This window comes from Rattus rattus, chromosome 2 (genome assembly GCF_011064425.1).
Source record: "Rattus rattus isolate New Zealand chromosome 2, Rrattus_CSIRO_v1, whole genome shotgun sequence".
In the NCBI taxonomy this organism is placed as follows: domain Eukaryota; kingdom Metazoa; phylum Chordata; class Mammalia; order Rodentia; family Muridae; genus Rattus; species Rattus rattus.
In genome coordinates this window covers 31,374,662-31,398,766 of record NC_046155.1, presented here as the reverse complement: position 1 = coordinate 31,398,766, position 24,105 = coordinate 31,374,662, and the positions used below count along the sequence as shown (strand labels likewise).

The 24,105-nt window shown below is 39.7% G+C and overlaps 1 protein-coding gene across 1 annotated transcript in view; it reads left to right on the top strand.

The window, feature by feature from the left end:
- Window positions 1-24,105, top strand: part of Prkg1 (protein kinase cGMP-dependent 1) — an 885,274-nt gene that overhangs the window by 358,898 nt on the left and 502,271 nt on the right. Inside the window, exon 3 of the mRNA XM_032891799.1 lies at window positions 12,672-12,785. Within this exon, the coding sequence (XP_032747690.1) occupies window positions 12,672-12,785 (114 nt within the window). The remainder of the gene's footprint in view (window positions 1-12,671; window positions 12,786-24,105) is intronic.

The following is a 24,105-nucleotide window of genomic DNA, read 5'->3' as shown; positions in this document are numbered from 1 at the left end:
TCTCCCTACTTATTCAATATAGTTCTTGAAGTCCTAGCCAGAGCAATCAGACAACAAAAGGAGATCAACGGGATACAGATTGGAAAGGAAAAAGTCAAAATATCACTATTTGTAGATTATATGATAGTATATTTAAGTGATGATTTTCTTTTCATAAGCAATGTATCTATTAGATTCTTCCTCACTCTATTATGCTAATGCAATGAAGCATTCCATCCTTACTGCTTGAGCACAGAAGTGCTCGTAATATTTTTTATTATAACCAGGTAAAATCTGTGATGTCTCTTACACAATAATTCAACCAACTAGGAAAACTTAAGATTTTGGAAATTTGCTTTTTCAGACAAATCCTGAGTCATGAGTTTAATTTACCAGTATCTTCGAAAGATTGTCTGATGAAAGTCTAAAGGAACTATTTTTCTAAATAAATTTCAGTTCAGTAATAGAAAGAAGCACAATGGAATATATGTGGAGAACCCAAAGGCAGCAGGAACCAATACATAGCTGTGGCTAGACAACTCTTCTGACTTGGTTGAAGAGATCCTTAGCAAGGGAGGTCCTCCCAGTCTGCTCACGGTGCCTTCTGGAAGTTGAATAGTGATAATATATAGAAGGAAGGTGGCAGCCAATGAATGGGAAGGGGATAGAGTCTTTTTTTTAAATGATGCTTCTGTACAGTGAGAAACCCTCCATGGACATTTAAGAGAAGAATGTATCCGCTGATGGAGTACAGCATTTAGTATGGAGTGTAAATGGAACATCAGACGTTAATTCCATTAGTTGAGAGTTCCTCATCTTTATTTGGCCAAGGGCATTGTTGAAAACCTGATACCTATGGATCTAATATAAAAATATTCCCAAATGCTCAAAATAAAGTATTTTAGAATATAAAGGAAACCAAGTCTTTTGGAAATCAGTAACAAAAATATTCTTTAATTGTGATTCACTAATTGAGGTTTATTTTTATTATGTGCACTAAGTAATAGTATGTAATAAAGTGATGATGATGGTGATGATGATGATGATGATGATGATGATGATGATGATGATGATGATGACGACGACGACAACATTTTTATAGAGAGTGTAAAAATATCTGGGATGATTGTCATGTAGTAAGAAAATATTTCTGTTGGTGGCATCACAATTTGTGTTAAGCTAGCATGATTTGTTACAGTGAAGTACTACATTTTGGTTAAAGGTCAATAAAACTGTCCTTTCCTTTTTCATATCCGTGTTCACAGATCCATGAATTATTTCAAGCTAAGAGCCTCTGAGCCAGGCTGTGAAGTCTCAGTGAGAGAATGACAAGGATTCAGATTCAGGCTCATTTAGAAAAGATTCCAGTTCATGGGAAGACTAGGCGATCTTTGCTAGCAATTAGCATTTGACTCCAGAGAACACTTTCAACTTCCCAGCATGGGCTTTTATATCAGAATAATATTTAATGAGTGAATCCTGTTCTCTCCAAGAAACCAGGGAAGGAACTGTATCCATTGCTGTTGGCAGAGGCTTAAAGTAGTGTTTCGGTTTAGGACGAGTGTTATCACATGAATAGAATCTACTCACAGGAAGTATTTCTGCCATCAGCGGCACGGCTCAGTTCAAGGTGATTGGGGTGTTCTTTTTCACAGGGAGAAGTGAGGAGAGAGTAGGAATTCTTCTGCAGGAAGTGGACTAGAGTTGTTGAAAAGTGTTGGTGCGGCAGAGACGTTATTGAGCAAGTATGAGAAGCCAAATCATGTCCAACTCAGGAATTCTCAGGAGGAAATTTATGAGTTGGGCACTAATCTTATCATTGGGCAATCACTATGTGCCTGTGTCCAGTAATCATTGTTAACGGTTTCACTGAGACAATTCACCATACCATCTGCCTCTTTAAAATATTCAATTCAATAATTCTTAGAATATTTACAAATCTGTTTGCTCATCAACATAGCCAATTAGGATATTTTCATTATCTCAAAAGGAGCCTCAGTCTTACCATCTCTCCCAGACTTTGGCTCCTTAGTCTTTCTCTCTACAGTAAAGTTGGATACTTTGAACATTTTGCATCAGTGAAATAATGCAATACACGTTTTTGAGTCCTTTTTTCACCATTTGTCTGGGTTCATAAATAATATGACAAGGGGTAGTACAGAGTTATCACCTTACGATGACTGACTAACATTCTACATTTTGCTAAATCATTCATCAGTTGGTGAAAGTCTGTGCCTGGTTTTATTGTCTAGCCCTCTTTGACTGCCTACTAAACAGGTGTTTAACTGTTTTCTTTCCCCTTTGGTTTTTCTTATTACAGACATTCTAAAACTATTATTGTAGGGGCAGGAAAGATGAATCAGCAGCTAAGAACACTTTGTGCTCCCTCAGATGACCTGGGTTAGATTTCCAGCACTTACATCCCATGGTTCAAAACTGCCTAAAGCTCCCAGTCCTAAGGATCCAATGTCCTCTTCTGGCCTTTGTTGGTACCAGCACACACATGGTATTTACACAGACACACATGCATACACACAAGTGAAAAAATCAGAATAAATCTTTAAAATTATCCTGATCTTATTCTGCTTACAGTGGTTATATATATAATATATATATGTGTGTGTGTATACATATGTATGCATATATGTGTGTATACATATATATGCATATATTATATATATATATAATTTTTTTCTGTAGAGGCTTTCCAACCAAGTCTTCTCATTACCAACCCAGCAACCTATTTGCTTTTGCGAAAAGAAGTTTGAAACCCATCCCTTTTGTGTTTTTACAGATGTTCAAAGCATTTTGAGATATGTGATTACTCATGTTAAAAAATATGAATGTGGATATATATATAAATATATATATATATATATATATATATATATATTGCTGTGTTTTCTGGAGAATCCGAGTCTCCTGTAAAGGGGAGGGATACATATACCACTTCAAATACACCTATTGTTAAGTTATCAAATATAAACTCTTATGGTAGGAAGTGCATTTTAGCTCTCTGAAAGCTTTAGTCTAGTAATGGCATATACATGCTTTCAGTAACTGGAGAGAGTGCTTGGCACTTTCTGCTGTTTTTCATCTTATGGACTGTGTAATAATATGATTAAAATGTCATCCTAAGGCTCATGAATAACCATGGATGTAGTGGGGTTCAGCAACTAATACTGCATGTATTGACCTATCAGCTGTGGAGGATTTATTCTCATTCATGGCTGTACTTTCATTTGGGGTTTCTCGACACCAGCACCATTGACCTTTAGGGCTGAGTAATTCTTTGGCGGGGTGCTGTCCTGTGCATTATAGGAGTCCCAAGACCATCTTTGGAATCTTTGCAGGATATCATCCAAGTAATGACAAGTTAAACTGACCCAGTCTTGGACATAGATTCCTTGAGAAGTAAAACTGCCCCCTTCTCCAACTGAAAAAAAAAATTGCATTGCATCATATATTCTCCTAAAGTTAATTAAAATGTAAAATAAATGAATGTCATATGACTATCTCAAAAATATAACAGTAGTGGTATTGCCATTTTTCTGTCTATAGAGAGCTACAGATAGAGCTCTTTATTGTTTCCCCGTTTTCCCTGTATGTGTGGTATATATGGGTGTTCACGTTTGTGTACTTGTGTGTGCTTCTGTGGAAGCCAGGTTGATGCTGGTTTTTGTTCCTTTATCTCTCTTCACCCCATTTCTTGAGACAAAGTCCTCAGGGAACTTGAGCTTACCAATGAGATTAGACTGGCTAATCAAGAAGGCCTCGTGTTCCTCCTCTCTCTGCCTCCCACTGATGGGATAACAGGCACGTACCACCATGCTCTGCTTTTCTAAGGGTACGCAGGCTCTAACTCGGGTCTTCATGCTGGTTCAACAAGCATCTTTACTTCCTAATCCATTTCCCCAGGCTTCTGTTCATTATGGACTGATCGAAGGTGATCACATATTATAGAAAGAATATTAACCTACTGTAGAAGCAATAGTTTAGGACTGTGTCATCCAGTGCTGGAATTTGCTTTAATAAGCTGACTACGCAATAAGTTAACATTTCAACTCTCATTAGTCTCAGGATGGAAAAATCTATTTTCCCTTGCTGTCCTGTGTGTGCATGTCCTTCCTCTGGCCTGTCTTTAGCTTTCCCTGTAACTAGAAGTTAAAAGTCACCAACATTTATCTTGAGTTTTCTGAGTACTTTACTAGTATCCCAAAACATAATATGTGGAAAACCAGAATATTGATCCTTGGGAAGGACATTCGAGACCTTGCCTCTATGATCAAGTACAGGACTGACCCATCTGTAGGAGATCCAGTATGAATTATTTTCCTTCAATGTAGCCACAGACACAAATGCTGCAGTATCACTGCCTAAACCTTCCGTCTGAGCGCTCAGATGGCTCTCTATACCCGACTGTCCAATTCGCTCAAGAGCCAGTTCGTTTCCTCACCTTGTTTTCTTCGGGGGCTTGTTTCTGTGGCCCCTAACTTTAGAACAGGAAGCTAAGCAATCAGAATGGAAGTGAAGCTCGGAGACCTCAGGGTGCATCTCAGTGTGCGTCTTCCATAGCTGCACTTGGAACTACTTCTAGCTCCACATAGCTCATCTATGTTTCTGACTCTGAAACTAAGGAGGGTGGTGATTATTTTATTTTGTATGCAGTCTGTTTTGTCTTATAACTTTGTACAACAACAAAAAGAAATATGTCAAACACATTGACTGGAGTCAAGACCATGTCAAAACTCAAATTGGCCTAGCTGAAGGAAAAGAAGCAAACGTCTTCTAGCATGGAACCTCAGTCTCTACAAGCTTCTCAGCCCTTAAATGCTGTTCTATTCTATTGGATGCTGAGCCTATGTGTGCCTCCTTTAAGGAATATCATTCTGGTTTAGAGAGATGGCTCAGCGATTAAGAGCATATGATGCTTCTGATGATGACTTCTGCATGCCATTCCAGTACCCACATGGTAGCTCATAACTGTCTTCCCACTCGATTCCAGAGGAGTCTGCTACCCTCTTATAGCATAGAGGGGCGACAAGCACACACATGGTTCTCACACCTAGATGTTGGCAAAACACCCATATACAAAAGAGAAGAGCAAATATTAAAAGTACATTGCTACAATTTCATATTTTAAAAACCTTTGAGCAGGAAGCTTTGTCCTGATAATATTATATGAATTCCAATAGTTATAGAAACCATGAATGCAAAAATAGTTTAAGAAAACTTTGCTGCCTACCTATGTCTAATGAGACACTAATTAGCAAGATTGAATCAACTAGTGATAAAACAAACTTCGAAGGAAATATGTCATACTGCAACAGGGCAGTTTCACACTAATGTTTATTCAATGGCAAAAAGAAAGAAAGAAAAAAGAAAGGAAGGAAGGAAGGAAGGAAAGAAGGAAGGAAGGAAGAGAGAGAGAGAGAAAGAAAGAAGAGAGAGAGAGAGAGAGAGAGAAAGAAAGAAAGAAAGAAAGAAAGAAAGAAAGGAAGGAAGGAAGAAAGGAAGGAAGAAAGAAAGAGAGAAGTCAGTCACCAAGTTTAATCCCTTGAAGGGAGAACACATTAATTCAGGAGCAGGAATTGAGCTCCAGAGAGACCATATCCACTCTGGATGGGAAAGCAATCTTAAACAGATACTCGATAGGTCCTGATACTCCGTCATTCTTTCACTCATGAAAAAACTTCTAACAGACAAGCTGTCTTTTTTTCCCTCAACTCGTTGGGGCTTAAGGCAGACAGATATAAATGAATGACCGACAGGTATGAAGAGAAACAAGGTCTCTAAGTCTGCGTTCAGTTCCTGAGAAGTAGACAGAAGGAAGAGGACGCTTCTCCCTTTACTTAGCCCTATCCCTGTCTTGTCACTTTCTGCATTCTTCTCCGAGTGACACAGCCTCTGATCTGAAATGACCTCGCAAGTCAGGTCTGATAGAATCTTTAATTGGTGGAGATAGAAGAAGACCCAGAGATGAACTTGTCTCCCAGAGGAAAGTGTATCTGTGCTGGTGCCAACAAAGCTCAGCCACCAGAATGCTGAAAGGTCTGTTGAGTCTAGGAATGATAGAAACCCTTATGAGAAAACAAACAGCATTAGGCTACAGCCTTTAAGTTACAAATCTGTGAGCATATACTCGGCGTGCTTGGGAAGGAAAGAGGCTGGCGGTATTAGCTAAATGGGAACTTTGATATAATACCTGTTGGTTTTTAATGGCCAAACAAGCTGTCTTCAATGTGCCAACCAAGACTGCTGAGTCGGAGCACAGTATCCACAATCAGGCTGCTAGCAGCCATTCTCTTTCTGACTGCCAGTAATAAATCCCTAAGCTAATTCTACTTATCATGAGAATCCTTATGGCTCAAAACCCTAGGTTAGAAAAAAGAAAAACCAGGATAAAGAAAACCAGGGGATTTGGCTTCTCTTTATAAATTCAGTTTCTCCCTTTATTTCTTGAAACTCCTGTTTCTTATGAAACACAGACAAAAGTGTAGATGCTTTCTAATAGCCCTCTTAACACTTTGAATCTCCCCCGGGGTCATGCACATAGAAGGGTGCCAAAAGCAGAAGCAAACTGATTGCAGCTAAAAGTGTCAGGCTTAGGATGTATGACACGGCCCATTCCAGATCACAAATAGACATTGGTACCTGAAGTGGAATTTTAGAAAATATTCAATGTCCTGTGATACAGCTGTCAATTATTCATGGCGGTGGCAGGAGTAAAAAGAAAATAACAAAATGAAGCTATAAATGTAGTCATGAACCTCTTCTGGGCCTCTGTTTCAACCTCTTCTCTTGGACAAACCACATTAGCAATTTGGAAAGCTCCAAATGACTTATATGTTTTTTTGCGTATCATATAATGACCAGAAGACAGGGTAAAAATGACAGATTATCACACTGTAAGACAAAAATAAGTTCTAAAGAGCGAAGTAGAAAGCTAAGAGGAGCTAGATCTGGGGTTTATTGGTTTCCCAAATACATTCTGATAGTCTGTTGGGAATGCTGGGATTAGTCAAAAGGAAAGAATAATTTCGAAAGACTAGAACTTTACCAAGTTTTTGCTACTCTTTAAAAAGTCTGGTTTGAAATCTAAGATTTAAGAGTCAAATTCAAAGAATTAAAATGTCGTCACAAATAAATTATGATTGGTTTTATTTTGTTTTTTTGTTTTTTTGTTTTTTTTTTGGTTCTTTTTTTCGGAGCTGGGGACTGAACCCAGGGCCTTGCGCTTCCTAGGCAAGCGCTCTACCACTGAGCTAAACCCCCAACCCCTTATTTTGTTTTTTAAAAGAAATAGAAATTATATATGTTGATGTTGACCTGAAGGAAATGCACTAAATTTAGTCTTTAAAAAAAAGTCATATTGATGTAAAAGTTTCAGGAGTAGACCATTCTACATTTGATAAACATGCATCAGGGAAAGGCACCCCAGTCTTTCCTCCACAGCATAATCATCACTCATGAGCTATTCTCGAGGATCTATGAGGTGGCCACTGAGTAGAACAGAAAGAGAACCAGTACCTAAGAACCTCTAGGCCTGTAGTTCTCAACCTGTGGGTCGCTACCCCTCTGGGGTCTCACAACCTTTGCACAGGGGCTACCTAAGACCATCTCCATATCTGATATTTATATTACAGTTTATCACAGTAGCAAAACAACAGTTAGGAAATAGCAACAAAACTGATTTTATGATTGGGGGTCACCACAACATGAAGAACTGTACTAAAGGGTGACAGTGTTAGAAAGGCTGAGAATCTCTGGTCTCAGAAGTGGTCTTATGACTCCCTAATATTGTAGAAAAAGATTGATTATGTGGGAATAGGACCCCATGGGCATAAAGACTTAGTTTTTTAAGCAAGTGGGAGTTCAGATCTGGCAAAGGAAGTATATGTATTTTTCAAATAGAAAAATAGCTCACGTAGATAACTTGTAGACACTGAAAGACAATGTACTTAGTTTTCTCAACTGAATATGGAATTCATTCTTGAAAAGCATTTAGATGGCCACCTAGAGACTGCCCCACCTAGGCATCAATACCATCTGCAGACACCATACACTGACACTGTTGTTGATGCCAAGAAGTTCTTGCTGACAGGAGTCTGGTAATGGCTGTTCCCTGAGAGGGTCTAACAGCACCTGAGCAATACAGATGCAAATAGCCAACCATTCGACTGAGGCTGGGAAGTCCAGTGGAAGAGCTAGGGGAAGGACTGATGGAGTTAAAAGGGGACTGCAACCCCATAGGAGGAACAATATCAACTATCCGGACCACCCAGAACTCCCAGAGACTAAACCACCATGTATACATATGTGGAGGGATCCATGGTTCCAGCTCCATATGTAGCAGAGGATGGCCTTATCTGGCATCAGTAGGAGGGGAGGTCCTTGGTCCTGTGGAGTTTGACGCCCCAGCATAGAGGGATCTTAGAGGTGGCAATGGGAGAGTGGGTGGAGGAGCACCCTCACAGATGTAAAGGGTTGGGGGATGAGATCGGGGGTTGTGGAGGGGAAACCGAGAAAGGGATATCATTTGAAATGTAGATAAAATGATGAATAAAAAGAAAAAAAAGAAAAGCTTTTAGAAATGTACAGTTGCTTCTAATTTTACTTGAAGGTTGATATGAAGCCTAATAAGTAAGCTTAACCAATTCCTCATCAATAACTCATTTGTGTGAGTTATTGGAAACTAAGATACCTCTCCATGCCTTTTAAAGAGCCTTCCTTCAATCCATGTACATTTCTGTCATGAGTCCCTTACCTGTCCCTTCTCTCTGTTATGTATCCTCATCCTTACAACAGGTATAAAGTAAAATAAGCTATCTAATTGATTATGATTCAGGGCAATGGCTAGAAGCAATTTCTGTTTCTGATTTAGGTATGTCTGTTCAATAAACTATAACATCAACAACAGGGACAGTGCTTTAAACTGGTTGGGACATGGCGACACATCCTGATAACTCCATCACTCTGAAGGTAGAACAAGAAAGATCTGAAATTCATGGTCATAGCAAGTTTGAGATTATCTAAGGCTTTATGGGACCCTGTCACAAATACAAAAGCAATACTAAAGAAATAATAAAAACAGATATTTTAAAGTAAGTGTCACAGATCCTGTGGCATCAGATTACTTAAACTTCCTTGTTAATTTTGGCCATACTGACCGTCTAGTATTTAACCTGGAAAACGTATCGATATTCCAAGCTAGCATTTATCAAGTATAATACTGAATATTTTAGCTGTTCTAATTAGTATGGAACACAAGCTTCTGTTGGCAGCCCCAGTTAATAATATATAAATGAATAATTAGCACATGTATAACTTACACCTATGTTTTCAACAAAAGTTAGATGTAAAAAATAATAGACAAATAAGATTAGGGTAGTAAAGTGGAGGGTGATGGTTCATACCTGTAATCCCAGCACTCAGGAGGCAGAAGTGGGATTGCTCTATAGAAAGCCAGTGTGGTCTACGCAGTGAGACTCTCTCTGAAAAAAAAATGATTAGGAAAATAATTTGTAAGTAGAAGTAGATTTGTGCAAATATTTCAAACACTAGAGTCTTACAGTGTTCATTCAGGACATCAGCTTTCTGGAGATTTTAAAAATGAAAGTTGTAATCATTGACAAGAGAAGTTGTCTAGACATTTAACTAGACAAATGTTCTAAGAATTTGGTTTGTCCAGAAAGGAAGGATGTCTACAGGATTTTGCCGAGGTGCTCGTGGTGGTTGCTGGGTAGTTTCAACTTCCTCTAAGAAGAATCATCCAGATTTTGTAAGTCAGCTCTGAGGTGATGGATCCACAGATTTAATTGAAGAAACCTCTGGTTCAAAACAGCAGCCCTAATGTTCCTTGCTGTCTTTTATTGGTCAAGTATTGCTATAGTGTAACTCTGAATGAGTTCAGCTGGATTCTGCCTAGATGTTGCTTTCCACTAGAGACTGTTAAATGTCAACCTCAAAGACAGAGAAGCAGATTCACACAGTCACTCATTTTTCCTCTAAGCGCTGGTTGTTTTGTTTTAATTATATTTATAATTAACACTACAAGCTTTAGATTGACAGTTTTATAATCAATCAAGAAGTTATTACTTCTTCTCCTTGGGAGCTCCAAACTCAAGTCTGTCATTTCTTAACAAAGATGAATGGATAAAAGTCCAAAGACTTGGCGTTCTCCCTGTGAACCGCCCATTTCCTTGGGTCTCTGTTTTCTTCTTTGGGTCTGATAATGATTTGAGCTAGAGTGTTCTCTCCTCATTGCCATTGCACCTCATTGAAGGAATCTAAAAACAAACCATTTATAACTGGAAACCTATTTTCCTACATAGGCTGCAGTTACTGGAGTAGCTGATGGGCTATTGGAATATATTATAAATAATTCTTACTTAAGATAATTCTTATCTTAAATGATAAACAAGCATAATGAAAATTACATCATCAGCAGGGGCAGACATGTGTTAGACTTTCTGTGCAGGGGTAAGCATTTTAGCCGCCTTATCTCATTTAAATTGAACAATCACATAGGTGCTCTGGATTCATTGATTTTACTAATGAAGAAAGTAAAGTATTGAAAAATTAAGCATATCTGTCAAATGCCGTAGTGCTGGTAACTAAGAGATAAGGAAACTCAAGTCCTAGTCTGACTTCAGACAACATATCAATTTCTTGACTACCACACGGTTATGTTCTCTGTCTCATTCTTGAGTGTCACATGAAGTTTCTAGAGGAACAGACTTACCACTAAAACAAATGGGATATGCTATATTTTTTAGTGGATAAACCCCTCAGGCTGATTTTTGATATAATTTAAAGGAGGACATTCTCTTTCTCTGGTCAGTGAGCACGAGATAACTCAGGCATGTCTGATCCATTTGGAGTCATTAGATTTGCTTATTCACAGCTTACCTATAAGGAGTGACTCGGTTCTGGTGTGCTAGTAGATCCTGTATTTTATCATCATTATTTTCTACTCCCCTGTCCACAGATACTATTGAAATATGGAGGCCCAGAAGAGAGATGTTCTACAGCAGTGGTTCTCAACCTTCCTAGTGCTGTGACCCTTTGATATAGTTCCTCGTGTTGTGATGAGCCCCCAACCATAAATTTTGTTGCTACTCCATAACTGTAATCTTGCTACTGTTATAAGTCGTAGTGTACATATTTGCTGTGTAGTGTATCTGACATGAGACCTCCCAGGAGGGGTCACAGCCCACAGATTGAGAACCACTGCTCTACAGAGCAAATGGTGCCTCATAGAGTCATAGGTGAAACATCTTTAATGCTCAACCAGTGTGTGGAAGTTAATGTATCAATTCAGATTTTAAGCCCATACTTAGATTAAACTCTATTGGTTTGAAAAGAGGAATGAATTTATTCTCAACACACACATACACATACACATACACATACACATACACATACACATACACATACACAGAGAGAGAGAGAGAGAGAGAGAGAGAGAGAGAGAGAGAGCGCTATTATAAGAAACAGGCATGTAATAGGACAGCTCTACAGAGGAATGCTTATCGGGCATCACTGGGAGGGGAGCCCCTTGGCCCCTTGGCCCTGTGGAGGCACAGTGACCCAGTGAAGGGAAATGCTAGGACACTAAAGCAGGAGTGGGTGGGTGGTGGGGGAGAGCCCTCACAGAAGTGGGGGGGTGGGATGGGGGCATTGCCGATGGGAAACCAGGAAGGAGGATAACATTTGAAATATAAATAAATAAAATAACCAATGAATAAATTTAGAATAATAGAAGAAGACCAGCTCTGATGCTGGTATATGGAGCCTAAAGTTAGGACAGCACTGGAAAGTCAGGGCTTAGTTCTTTTACCAAGAGAGAGGTCTTCTTTTCTTCCATAGAGATTTGAAAAACAGCAATAGTGGAGGGTTTCCTCTAGAATAGAGTGTGTTGCTTTTGATTCCCCCCCTGGTTGTCTTGGGTGATGGAAATTTTAGGCTACACAGCAATGACTTTTTAAAATTAGTATTTCCCCCATGAATAGCACTCGGCGTCCTAATTCTGAGCAGCAATCTGTACCCAGTGTGTAGCGTTTCCTTAGCTTTTTCCTTCTTTAGCATTTCCTTCTCTCACCCCATTGTGGGGCATAAACAGTCCTAGTGCTTCGTGGTTGCTTTATTTTCTGACTGAGAGTCAACTTCACAGGCCGGGAAGCAGAGAAACAGTTTGCCTTGGTCAGATAAGATGTTTTCAAATAAACAGATACCAAAAGTTGCAATTAAATAATGCCCAAGGGTCGGAGCGATTTCTCCCTTTATAATAACCGCCTTGCTCAAAATGAGAATTTCCAAGTCTGAGGCATGCTGTAGAAAATGTGCCCACTTACTCAAGTCTCCTTTTGGATGTAAAATAATGTTAAAATTGGAATTATCGTGGTTTGCTAAAAATTACATATGCAATAGTTTTCTATGCTTCTGTTTTCATGCCCACTTTTTGCCAGCCTTTTCTTGGAGTCTCACATCAAATCTGTCGGTGAAGAATTTAAGAGAAGGGATTCTTAACGTGCATATTTTACTGCACTTCCTGCATCATCCTATTGTGGAAAACTTGGTTTCCATTGGTTCACTGTTGCTTTAAAAAAAAAAAATCTCATAGTGAAGCCACAGTAATGGAAATGGCATGGGAGAAAATTAATGTAATGCGGCTTCCTTTCTTCTTGCAGATGGGAAGGTCGAAGTCACAAAAGAAGGCGTGAAGTTGTGCACCATGGGTCCCGGGAAAGTGTTCGGGGAGCTGGCTATTCTTTACAACTGTACCCGGACAGCGACCGTCAAGAGTAAGGCTCAGTTCCCTAGTTTACACACTCTTTTCCGCGTCCTCCTTCTCTCTGCCTGTGCGATATTGATTTAATGCTGATTGGTTGAATCTGTGTAGTCGGTCTATATTCAAATTTTTGCTTTGCAGTCAGGTGACCTGTTTGATAACTTACTGGAAGATGATAGTTGACGATGCACTTTATCTCTAATATGGAATAATTATTGTTCTCATTAAAACTTATGGCAGGGTTTTTTTATTTTTTATAAAAGATATAATGTTTTAAATAACATTTTACTAGGAGAAAGTTCTATTCTTTTCCCTACACTGAAGCCGGGGAGGATGATATTCCAGAACATTCCCAAGGCTATTTTAGATTATGTGAGCCATATGCGTCCCACCTGTTGATCCTGGGATTTGGAAAACCTGAGGCGAGATGTGCCCTTTGCCTCATCCAAACCTCCCTGAATAAAATACACCCTGGATTCCGTAACTGCATCTGAGTGTATTTTCGTCTTCGGCTGCTCATCAAGTCGGATTGTGTAGTAGTTGTTCTTTTCTCTGATTGAGCGTATTTTAAACCGGGTGATAAAACAGCTTGTTTCCCTGATTTTACATATATGTGGAGATGTGATTTCTCTGGCAACACTGGGTGTTCAGTAGGAGCAGCTGCAGCAGTGAGAGGGAAAATTGTATTTTTAAAAGAGATCATCCTGTGTAAGATTGAAGGATGATATAACAAACGGAGCTGAATAGAAAGCTAACGGTGGAAGTCTGGTACATCCTTAGGCAGGTGTGTATATGTGTGGGATTCAAGTGTCCCATTATCCCATGGATAATTTCAATGACAAATTACGGCGAGGAGCTTTTGTTTAAAAATCTGGCAAACTGACAGATGGTTTATATCAATCGGTTTTATTTGGATGACACTGGGTAGTTTGTGTATTTTCCCCCAAGTACAATATACGATTGGCAATGTTATCTGAAGGCGTCGGTTGTAAAGGACTCAGGAATGCATGGCCACAGGAACGATGTGTGGCTATCTACGGTACCAGTTATAGCTGAGCATGGCTGTCAGTCAGTGACCTTCCTCCTGCAGTACCACAGCAGCATTGTTTGCACTGGATCCTTCTGGGCTAACCCTTGATCTTAGAAAGGAGATCCTTCAGTTGATAAGTACGGCCAGGATTTTCTTCCATGCTATCACTTAATTCCATGATTCAAAAAAAAATCTGTGTAATTTTCTCTCCCTTAATAAGGAGCCTAGGATGGGAAAGAGCAGCTATGACTCCATTAAACCAAACAGATTTCACTCTTATGTTTTGCTTTTGCAAGACATATATTTTTAGAGTAAATAAAGGACCAGAAATATTTTTTGTTAATATAGATTTTCTTAGAATTGTGAGTAATTTTTGCCATTTTAAGATTATTGAGCACTTCAGCCTTGTATAATACTGCTCAGTGAATCTAATTGAGACAGCAAATTTCTAAAGGTTAACATATGGTAATCACTCCGTTCTTAATCATATGAAATATTGAAAGAAATATTTTAGATAGACTCGTTTATTTAAATGGATTTTAGAGCTAGTTATTTTTATGAGCTGATTGCTTCCCTTCATAAAGATCAGTGGTCACACCCAGGGTCTGTAAAATGGCGTTCGTTCTCACTAGCTGCTGTGCGCTCGCGGTGGTAAATTTAGAGAGGCACCTCACATCTGAATTAGTGAGAAGAAGCTGAATCTTGGATGCAAAGAATGATCCTGTTTCCAGGTCAAAATATTCTACACTGAGGGGAATGAATGTTGGGGTTCTTTTTTTTTTGAACTGAGCATCACACATGAGCATACCCTTACGCATGTGTGTGTTTTCCACTTCATGGTGCCTACTTAAGAGGTGAAAACTGCATGGAGAAATGAGCCGTGGTCTTACGGGATGGTAAGGTGTCTCCGGATTTGCACGTATAAAAGTTATGAGCATTAGTGTGGAACGTTGCTTACAAAGAACTATTTCTTTTAACTGTCACTTTCAAGTTAAAGGTATAAATGACAGCTGTTTATTGCTCAGTGCTGTTTGTCATGTCTCCTTTCCTAGCCAGAGAGATTGTCACATTACTGTGGACCTTAAGTGTCATTTTTTTCTTTATGATGAAATGAAATCTTCAGACCTACCACCTTACCGTTCTTGTTAGAATGCACCATGTGTGCTGTTTGTAAACAGCGGCTACAGAATTAGACCAAAGGCTGCCTTACTCTTTCCATGAGAGATTTTAAAATGGTTTTAAATATATGTACCTGCATAGGCCAACTACTTTCTTGGGATTGTGTCTGATAGCCCACTTCTTAGCCGCCATCTTGTCAGTGATGACTGTTGGGCCTAATAGCGCACATCTGTGGAGAATGCCCTCCTCATCTAATTAGCACGACCATGCATGCTATTTCCTTTCTTAGATTTCAGGCCTCGCTCTGTCTTCTGTAATTAAAAATGTAGATGATCTCTCTGTCTTCTTCCCTAGGGTGACCGAAAATTGCCTGTGTTTTTAATACATTTAGAATCCCGGAGTAGTGACTCAATTCTAGGAGGCTTGTACGGGACCTTCAATGAACACGAGTGGCTACTCTTCATGAGAGCACTTTTTAAATTTTTATCAGAGCATGAGAAAATTCCAACAGCTTCTTTGGAGAGTTAATCATATGCATGTCCATATCTGAAATACTTTAAAATTCCTTAGTAAAGCTCTAGATTGGCATGATATGCTCTAAAAGATGGTCCCTCGTGGTGATCTTTAAAGACTCATTGTGGAAGCTTGAGGCCAGCTCTTTTTTTCTTTTTTCTTTTTTTAATCTCAGAAAAAATAATCAACTGTCCTTTAAAAATACATAAATGGATAGCATTTGTTGGAATGATGACACTGGGAGGAAGGTCTGATATTCCCAGAAAGAAATACCTTTAGTAATCAAAACTGTAGAGACATAGGAAGAAAACGACTGGGCATGGGGCAGAGATCTATATTCATGGCCTGTACCCTGGGCAACACCATCAATTTACCCTAGAGGAATGACAATATGAAAATCCGTAGGATTAGCATTATGTTGGACACAAAAATCTAACAACGCTAAGCGTTTCAAGCCTCCTTTATTAGCTGTGGTCTGAAATTGGCTGCTTGTATCGTACCTGTCCAATTATAAGCATCGTAGATGCCAGGGGATGAACAGAGAATCAGCAATTATGGTTCTGCAACATCGAATAATTAATGTCTCTCGTATTGGCTGGGCTTTTCACGTTTGCTTGAGTTTGGCCTTGTATAGAGAAAGGAGTTTTCTGGGCATTTTTCAGAGCCCACTAGGGGCAGGGTGAACACCCCTTGCCTTGTCATTTCCCACTACTGCTTATTATCGTGTGGCCCTAATGCATTGCTCCTGGTCTCAATTTTACTGCATTCACCCTATAGTGTTAGTTATCAGTTTATATTTACTCTGGGCCTCTTCCCTTATTTCCATGCTCATGGTTCTTCAAAATAGCAAGATGAAAAAGGTGCAGTGAGTGGGCTTCTCAAAATGGAGAGGAAATGTTTGTTCACATGGAGGGCAGGGCCTGGGTGGACACCTGATGTGTGCCTTTTCATCCATCTCTGTGGTTCTTCTGCTTTCCTCCCCTTCCTGTGGCCAGCCTCCAGCTTCACAAGGATGTGCATGTGGCCGACAGTGTATGGCTCTAGTCCACCTCTAGCAGGAACTGGGTTTGGTTTTGGTTTTGTTCGTTCCTTTGCTCATTTGCTTGTTTTTGCTTTAAAATTTCAAATTGAAGCAGTGTTCCTCTTACACTGAGTCTGTAGCCCACCATGTCCCCAGACCCTTGCTAATATCTTCTTCAAATAGTGTTATTCAAATTATACCCAATAAAATGGAAGACTGAAAGAACTCTTTGTCAGAAAGTCTCAATAGCAGGTTAGGAAGATTCAGAGCAGAAAGTTATCTAAGTCATATGCTTGAATGGGCTGGGGTGGATATTTTTATGAAGCTATTTGGGCAAAACATCTGACTGATTATTTCTCTCTAGATTATTATAATGAGTATTTAAACATTCTTTTGTAGTAAAACAGTTCAGTACTAACACAACACAGCCTAAGCAGACTTTATAAAAAGACAAATTAATAACTCTGATAACATCTGGTGAAAAAATATTTTTCTGCCTTGGTTAGAATGCTTTCAAGTTTTACACTTAAGCTTTCCTAAGATATCAGTAAAAAAAAAAGAAGTTGACTGATTAAGGTATTCCAGTGTCGCAGACATTTTATAAATGAACTTCAAAGGTTTGGCTTTCTCTGTTGTTTAATTTTTAACTTTTAAGGTGAATTTGAGCCTTTGTAGGGAAGTGGCTTGTATAGTCCCTTGTATCTCTGTTTCAAACATTATGTTATCCAGCCTAAGTCAGAAGAATCTGCCACGTATCAAAAGACAAACAAGCAAAAACAGCCGAATGGAAAGAGAAGAAGAGATCAGACAGTTTTTCTCTGATAACTCTATATGCTGTGAATGAAATGTCTCTGCCCAAGAAGTATTCTACGCGCCATAAATAAAGTGTTTTTATTGGCAGCCTCTTCATCACTACTAAGAAGGCATTCTAGATGAGGTCCTTGTGTCGTTGCAGACCTTGAAAATATCTTAATGCTACTGAAACAAGAAGTCAACAATCAGGTTCTTTTAGGGAATACGATTACAGACTGTTGTAAAACATCCTATTTATGATAAGGGAACTCAGGTGTAAATGAAGGAACATTGTCAGCAGCACCAATCGCTGTGTACACTTACTACCTGGGATTTTAATGAGTGCCAGGAGTCACAGACCTTCATGGTCCCCATTCGCAACAAGAGTAGGAAAGGTGACTGCACAAATGAGCCTCTGCCTGGCCTCTGAGAGCTAAGCTTTTATAATGCGTGTTATACTAATGAATGCTCTCTGCCAAGAATCCTGGAAGCCCAAGGAGAGAGCACACAAAATGAGTTGAGGCTTATGGGGACTAAAAGGTTGATCCAGGGTAGGATGAGATTGTCCCATGTGTCCCGCAGAAATTTTATCATCCAGAAAAAAAGAAGCAAGGGGTGCATTACAGCATCATCCTGAAGTAGGAGCTTCTGCCCAGTGAACACAGAGATAATGCTCTTCCTAAAATAGCATTACCTTATGAATTAAACAATACGGTGATGTTGTTAACACATGAAGCTAGAATTCAGGAGAAATGCATTCCTTTGATGAAGAAGGAATTAACTAGGTACCAGTGATGCCACACCACAGAGTCACCATGCAAACAGATACCCAAAAGCTAGCCTTCCCTCTCACTCTGTAATCCAGATAGAGTACAGGTGAATTTTAAGGGCAATGATTTTTCTACTTAGGTGTAATAAAAGCTGTAATAATTGGAGTCTATTTATCATTTATGTTTAACTGCCTCCGATAAAAGCCATCATCTAATCCCCATGCTGACGAGGCGTGGCTGAGAGTCATCTTTAACAGTACATCCGGACAGAAAAAGTAACTCATTCCTCCTTACAGTTAGGTAAATGTCTCCTTCCCCTTCCCTCCTTTATTGCTTAGTCACTAGTATATTGAATGCTCCCTCCCCTTGGAAATAAGTCAAGCTTTACCTGGCAGGCTGTTACTTCTAAATGGTTGCAGATAATTTAACAGTAAGTCAACAATAGACAAGGAAGGCTACACTTTTACTCTTTTATTTTTCAGAAATTTCTCTTTTTTAATTATCTTTAATCTTTACAGTTCCTCATCCCATTCCTTCTCCCCTGTCTCCAAGAGGATGTCCTCATCCCACCCTCGCCCCACCAGGTCTCACCACTCCTTGGGGCCTCAAGTCTCTCTCTCTCTAGCTGCATCTTCTCTCACTGAGGCCAGACCAGGCAGTCCTCTGCTGTATATGTGTCCGGGGCCTCATCCCAGCTGGTGTATGCTGCCTGGTTGGTGGCCCAGTGTCTGAGAGATCTCGGGGTCCAGGTTGGTTGAGACTGCTGGTCTTCCTATGGGATCGCCCTCCTCCTCAGCTTCTTCCAGCCTTTCCCTAATTCAACCACAGGGGTCCCTGGCTTCTGTCCACTGGTTGGATGTAAGTATTCTTTAATCCTAAAAGGTAAAAGCTTTTCCATGTAGACTATGATCTAAGAGCCTCCCAGAACATGAAGCATGACTCAGTGTTTCGTATAGTAATTCCTCAATGCACTTATTGGCTAGGGCACTATTTCTGCATTCACTCAGTGGATTGGGGGAAGAAAACAAACAACAACAAAGTAGTATCATAGGCCAGGGCTATATATAATTGTGTTTAATGAAAAATCTCCATTCCTGGCTTGTGATTTTCTAATAAACACTTAAGTGCTAGTGATAAATGACAGAGATAACTTGTGAGGGCTCAGTGATGCAGTAGTCTCAGAGCTTTCAAATGGGTGCCATTGCTACCCTGATGTGATGGGGAAGCAACTGAGACACCCTCACATTTAGCAATTGTCCCTGACCACATAGCGAGAGAGCGGCTATGGGACAGCGATTAGTTTGCTGTGTTGCTGCTGTCACCGTTTTTGCATTTTGTTTCCACTCATTTGGGTTTTAAATCCAATTGTATCTGTTTGATTACTTCTTCCGCTCTCTCAAGACTCTACTTTTACACATGTGCACACACAAGCGTGTGTGTAACACACACACACACACACACGCTATAAATGTAAACATTTTAAACATTTTTTTACAATGTCCCATGTTGAAAGCATCAATCAGCAAAGGAAGAATGCAATGCCACAAGGAGAGGAACCAAGTTTTAAAGCCTTAGAGCTGTGTAATGAGCAAACAGAATCAGTTGCGTTGCTGGCATGGTAATGCATTGAGTCTTTCTGAAGGAATAATGACAGAACCTTCATGGCTGCATATTTGAGACATTGCTAAGTAACTTCATGTCTCATTTGTGAAATCTATTAGTGAGATTTCTTTAAAGTTGCAATTCTGAAAAATTGAACAGTGCTTAGAAAACAAGAATGGCAAAGGATGTTTTGCTGTTGTGTAACAAAGTAAAAGGAAATTCTGAGTTGCGATCAGTGTCTCACTGTTTTCCTTAAATTTCCTCTGCCGACTGGAAGATTGTAATCTCGGCACTTTGTCAGTGTGTCTGAGAAGTGTACTCTCATGGGACCTTCTTTATTAACTGTGTGCGTTTCTATGTACAGTTGTACCTTGGTATCCAGGGGGATCATTTGCCTTATATGAAAGTTGCAATATTTGCATACAACTTATGCAGATTCGCCCGTGTGTTTTGAGCATGTTTTGGTTACTTGTACTTAATTCAATGTTAAATTCTATGTGAATAATTGTTAAACTGTTTTTATTAGGGAATAATAAGAAAAGAAAGCTACGTATGTGTTCAATACAAATATTATTTCAAGCCTTCTCTGTCTGCAGTTGGTTAGGTCTGCAGATACGGAGGACTGACTGCGATCATAAACAGTGTCTGTAATTTACAACCTATCATCCCATGCTTTATGTAACTAACTCCCAAAAATAGCCTGATGCTGATAGGAGAGGCTGTCCCTGATTATCCAGGGCAGAAGAAATACAAGCCACATCATAGCCTCTATTAGTGAATTTCTCTGATAGACTTTTATGTAAATTTAGATAATAATATTTGAAACACTTATTATAAACATCACCCTTCCCTCTTACAACATATATGAACACTAAATAAACTTAGTAGACCTACCATCCATACCATACATACACACACACACACACACACCACACATACACACCACACACACACACACACACACACACACAACACACCCAAACACACCACACACACACACACACACACACACACACACACACACACACACACACACACACACACTAAAGTACCTAAAGTGTTTCTCAAAGAATGGGCCATGGAGCAACTGGATCAAAACCCCCTGTTGCTCCTAGCAACCATAATCCATTGAGTCAGAACTTTGGGTGCTGGGACAGAACAGTCTTTGTAGCAGAAACCTTCCAGGTGATGCTCCTAAAGTTAAGGACCAGCAGGAAACATCCCTGGAGGTAAAGCATTAATTTATACATATGCATAGCCCCATATATATCAAACCGTCTATCTTGTAATATTTAAAATAGAGCATTAAGCACTAAATAAGTGGTGTGGTTTTGACGCTACAGCCAAAGGATGTTGTGCTGTTCTCCTCAGAGGGGAACTGTCTTTGTAGAGTACCAATAGCACACTGTGCAGTTGTTATTTTGAATAACATTAAGGAGTTAAATTAGAAGAACAGGTTGAGAGGGAAGGAAAAAAATTAAAAAATCATGTGCGGTGAGGCCGTGTTCTCAACACAGATCACTGTTTGATTTATTGGACTTGATGGTTTGGCTGTTGGGAAGAAAACAACAAAGAGAAATTTTAATTTGATTTTGTTGTTATTCTTCTTTCACAGTCATTGAAGCTTGATTAGATACAAACAAATGTGGATAGACATTTCTGGAAAATCAGTTGGTAGCCAGTTGATAATTTGGATTTCTGGGCTAAATTCCACCAACTGTAAAAGCTCTCGTAAGCGTTTATGAGGGTTTTCCAGTGTAGTTCATAGTGAGGTGGCTAGGTGGCCATAGGTGAACCGCTTGTCTCTTTGGTTCTGACCTTTACAGGGTGGAAAGTCATTAATGTTTCACAGCCATTAAGGAAGCAGCAGAATATCCCTCATAATCGAGACACTGTAAGAGTCTCTTACAGGCCTAGAATGTTGATGTATATATGAAAGAAGGGGAACTGGGTGGTTTCTGTAGCCATTAATAATTGGATTTTCATATGAACGTGACGGTAGATCCTAAAACGTGAGTGTTATCAGAAGACAGACGAAAGGAGCCAAGTGAGTAAATAAACATTCGGGTTGCTGAACACATCCTCTGAGGTTGGACTTCACCTCTTTCTTGGTTGTTTTCTTATAAAGGACCATATTCCGACAAACAGACACACACATTATGCCCCACTTCTAATAGAGCAGTAGCTTGAAGTGTCATTGTCTCCAGCTCTTCAGTGGGGTCAGACAGCACTGTTGACATCTTCCCTGCTGCTTTCTGTTTATTTTATTTCCAAAGTAAAGTGCTGTGGAATGGTTCTGTTCGGAAAGCTGAAAAGAAGAGTCCCTGGGGCTGACAGGATAGCTCAGCAGGTTAAGGCACGTGCTGCTAAACCTCGTGACCCGAGTTCAGTTCCCTGGACAAAGAAAAGACCTAAAAGTTGTCCTCTGACCTCCACATATGAACATGCAAACACAAAACACATGCACACGCACGCACACACACACACACACACACACACACACACACACACACACACACACACACACATGACCTTTAGGATCCCCCAAAAATAGTCCTGTTAAGCATCTGTTCTTCCTTCTCACGTGTGCTTCTGGATTAAGGACTTCTCAAAAATTTCAGAGCTCAGTTGGGTAACATGACTGAAAATCACTGTTCTGCTTGAATGCATAGTGACATTGACTATGTGACCTACAGTCATTCTTTGTCACCTGCCCACTATGTAGATGACACTTTCCTATGTGTGGTGTTGCCAAGCTCCATATTAATCCTTTACAGTGGAGATCAACACTGTCAGTGCACATCTATGTAACCGAGCTTTGGAAGCTCAGGTAACTTTCTTACTAATAGTAAGTAGACTCATTGATCTCTAAACTGCCTCCCTCCTTGGTAATTCTTGTGAGCCATCATATCCATTGTTTCAAATATTAATGGAGATCAAATTTGAGCTTTGCAATTTTATTTATCAAGAATATCCTAGATGTGGAACTAGATATATGATTCGGTATTTAAGAATATATACTAATCTTGTATAAGCCACAACTTTGGTTTCCAGAACCCATATTAGACAACTCACAGTGTCCTGTGACTCCATGATGGCCTGTAAATAATGTCTGTGTCTTCCACAGGCCCATGTACTTACATGCATAGATCCACACACAGTACACATAATTTAAAATATGTACTCAAAAAAAAGATATTCTTGGCTTATGCAAATTCTGTGAAGCATTGCTAAATAACCCAAAGAGGGCAGAGGAGGAGGGAGGGAGAGGGAGAGGGAGAGAGAGAGGGAGAGAGGACGAGAGAGAGAGAGAGAGAGAGAGAGAGAGAGAGTGCAAGATTAGATAGAAAGACTACAATGAATTTTGGAAAAAAGAGACTTAGAAAAATAGAGATAAGTTGAACAGGGAGAGAGAAATGTTCTAGACTGAAATGAGAATGTTCTCTGCGTGAAATGGAAATTAATCCCTGACACAGTTAAAGGAGAAATAGTCCACATCCCATCCTATGCAAGGACACTACCTGAGGTTCTATCATCTGCCACTCACTCGCTGTGCCCCTGGGAAATGAAGCAGTGTTCGAGTCCTGCCTCTGTTACCTTTGAAACAGGAAGCACCTGCTCTATAGCTGTGGCGAGTGTTAAATGAAAGCGTGTGATGGATTGGGTGCCAAAGCTTGGATGCGACGCCCCCTGGAGATGCTGGTTACCGTTATTGCTACTATTACAAAGAGTGCCGTGCACACTGGAAGATCTAAAGGGACTCAGAGCCATTGTGTGCAGAATCTGAAAGGTATTATTGGGGAACACAGGGCACAGCTGAAAACCCTGAGGAGACAAATGCAAGGAAGGGAAGGGGCTGTGTTGCAGCCTGGGTTCTCCAAAGGACTCCAGGGGAAGAGCTAACATAACAACTTTTACCTGGAGAGATTTTTCTAAAATATACTGTGAATGAACTCGTAAAAGAAGCACTAGCATCAAAGCTGTGTTATAGGTAAGGACACAGGATGATAAGTAGCAAGTAAATTACACAGGTTGGAAATTCCATTCGGATCCTTCTGCTTGGTGATAGGACTGTGAGGTGAGGGCCATTAATCTCCATCAGTGGCACTGCTGTCATCGCTTTTGTCCTGGGAGTCCCCTGGGTGCACAATTTGTTTTATATCCAACACAGCTTAGACGACAGACATTTTCTGGTATTGATTTTTCCCTGATACGTACTTTTATTAATCAAACATGACTTTAAAAATGCATCGCATAATTTTCTAGTCACAAAAGTAGCATGTTTATAAAGAATTACATGCTAAACATTTTTAAAATCACTTATTCCCTATTACTGAGAAAAAAATACTAATGCTCGAACCTTAGATATTTTCTCTGGATATCAAGAGGCAAAGTTGTGCCTCTTGCTGGTTAACCTGGATCATTTGTCTCTTTTTCTCTTGCTCGTATGTGTTTCTTTTCTTTTCAAGCAATTACCAGCTAGATT